The sequence below is a fragment of the Trachymyrmex septentrionalis genome, unplaced genomic scaffold (assembly GCF_001594115.1).
Source record: "Trachymyrmex septentrionalis isolate Tsep2-gDNA-1 unplaced genomic scaffold, Tsep1.0 scaffold87, whole genome shotgun sequence".
NCBI lineage: Eukaryota > Metazoa > Arthropoda > Insecta > Hymenoptera > Formicidae > Trachymyrmex > Trachymyrmex septentrionalis.
In genome coordinates this window covers 4,776,574-4,778,468 of record NW_017306059.1, presented here as the reverse complement: position 1 = coordinate 4,778,468, position 1,895 = coordinate 4,776,574, and the positions used below count along the sequence as shown (strand labels likewise).

The window sequence follows — 1,895 nt, the reverse complement described above, 5'->3', positions numbered from 1 at the left end:
AAACATTATCACAATAGAAAATAGAATCATGAGGAAACAAATTGTATACATATGTATATAAATACGTGGTATTCTTTTAAATAGAGTTCTCTTGTTTTTATTTTTATGACAAATTATCAACGAAGTTTCTTTTCGCGCAAGTTTCGTAGTCGCCACATGTGATACGCGTTCGAGAGAACACGTAAACGCACAATTTGCATTTTTTTGCATTTACAGATTAGAGTACCATTAAAGATCAACTTTTCGGCCAGACCGAAAGATGTGGTTGTGTCGATCACAAAAAAACATTTAAGCTGTGGACTGAAAGGCCATCCACCAATTCTTGCTGGAGATTTTCCGCACGAGGTCAAATTAGAAGAATCTACTTGGGTAATTGAAGACGGAAAACTATTGCTAATTAATCTAGAAAAGGTGAGTCATGGACATAATAGGTGCGAGATTGCACCCACATAAGCGCGTTTTTCGTGGCCTCGCCGATCCTCGGCCTTACCGTAACAGCTCTAAGATCGTCCAGTCGCAAATGAAGATTTAAGATAGGCGTGATCGATTAACATTTCTTTCGCGTCTGATTATCTTCGCGTCTGGTTGTATAAACGTTTCGTGATTCTGCTTCGTAATTTTTATCTAAAACTTTATGAAACATAAAACAGTATATTGTAATCATAATTGATCCATGACATACATATATTAAAACTATATTAAAATAATCTAAATTTTGATGAATGAAAATGTCGATATATATATATATTTATGTACAATAAATAAAAACAAGATGTTATTAATAGCAATAGATATAATTTTATATAGTATAGATTAATTTTATTAATTTGTGGCGTAATGATGGCGTAATAATATAATGATGGCAATATCCTTATAATTTGCAATGAAATTAATGTTCGCTTATTGCAGGTAAATAAAATGCAGTGGTGGGCACATGTTATAACGAGTGAGCCAGAAATTAGCACGAAGAAAGTAAACCCCGAACCTAGTAAACTCTCCGACCTCGATGGAGAGACAAGAGGCCTCGTGGAGAAAATGATGTACGATCAGAGGCAGAAAGAATTAGGACTTCCAACATCCGATGAACAGAAGAAACAGGACGTCATCAAAAAGTAAGCCTCGTCGATGTTTTTATCGATACCCACATTTTAAATTAATTAATGAATTGTTACATTTTGTTGAATTTTTCTAGGTTTATGGAGCAACATCCTGAAATGGACTTCTCGAAGTGTAAATTCAATTAAAATAATTTAATAACGCGCGCACTTAATAATATTCCGATACTATACATTGAAATATTTTTGAGATATACATATCTCGCTTTTTATTATCATATTATAATATGCGATCTTCTATGCTCGACGTTTCCATATCGTTGAAGAAGAAAGTCAATGCGATTACAAAGATGGCAGCACAATGTTAGACTATGATGCCATATACAGAGTTCTACTAATGCGATTGAAATATTTTTCGATTATTCTTTTCATTTTTTCTTCACAATTTTTTTACATTTTTCTTACTTTTAAAGAAAAGATGCACTGCACAGTTGTCTTAATTTCTATATTTGCGCTTCTCTTATCTATCGAGCTCTTTGGAAAGAAGATAGATTAGAATTGTATGAAAGAGATACAACTTTAAGAATAAAAATCATATAACTGTTATATTTTTTCTTTCCCAGTGTATTATTTTTAACCTTAATTGTATTCAAAAATCCAGTGGACTCAAATAATTTTCAATTACATTGAAAAATTATTTATATTAAATGTTTTTCGCAATTTTACATAATTTTAAGTTACAATCATATTTGGATTTTGACCTTCAAAATGAAAAAAAATCGTTTAATTACGTTAACTGTAATTAAAGATATACATTTCATTCTCTGATTTCTTGTTTGT

General features: G+C 31.3%; 1 protein-coding gene across 1 annotated transcript in view; it reads left to right on the top strand.

The window, feature by feature from the left end:
* Window positions 1-1,293, top strand: part of LOC108755434 (nuclear migration protein nudC) — a 90,286-nt gene extending 88,993 nt beyond the window's left edge. The window contains exons 5-7 of the mRNA XM_018498429.1: window positions 217-411; window positions 910-1,112; window positions 1,193-1,293. Coding sequence (XP_018353931.1) covers window positions 217-411; window positions 910-1,112; window positions 1,193-1,244 — 450 coding nt within the window. The 3' untranslated portion in view covers window positions 1,245-1,293. The remainder of the gene's footprint in view (window positions 1-216; window positions 412-909; window positions 1,113-1,192) is intronic.
* Window positions 1,294-1,895: the final 602 nt, after the last annotated feature.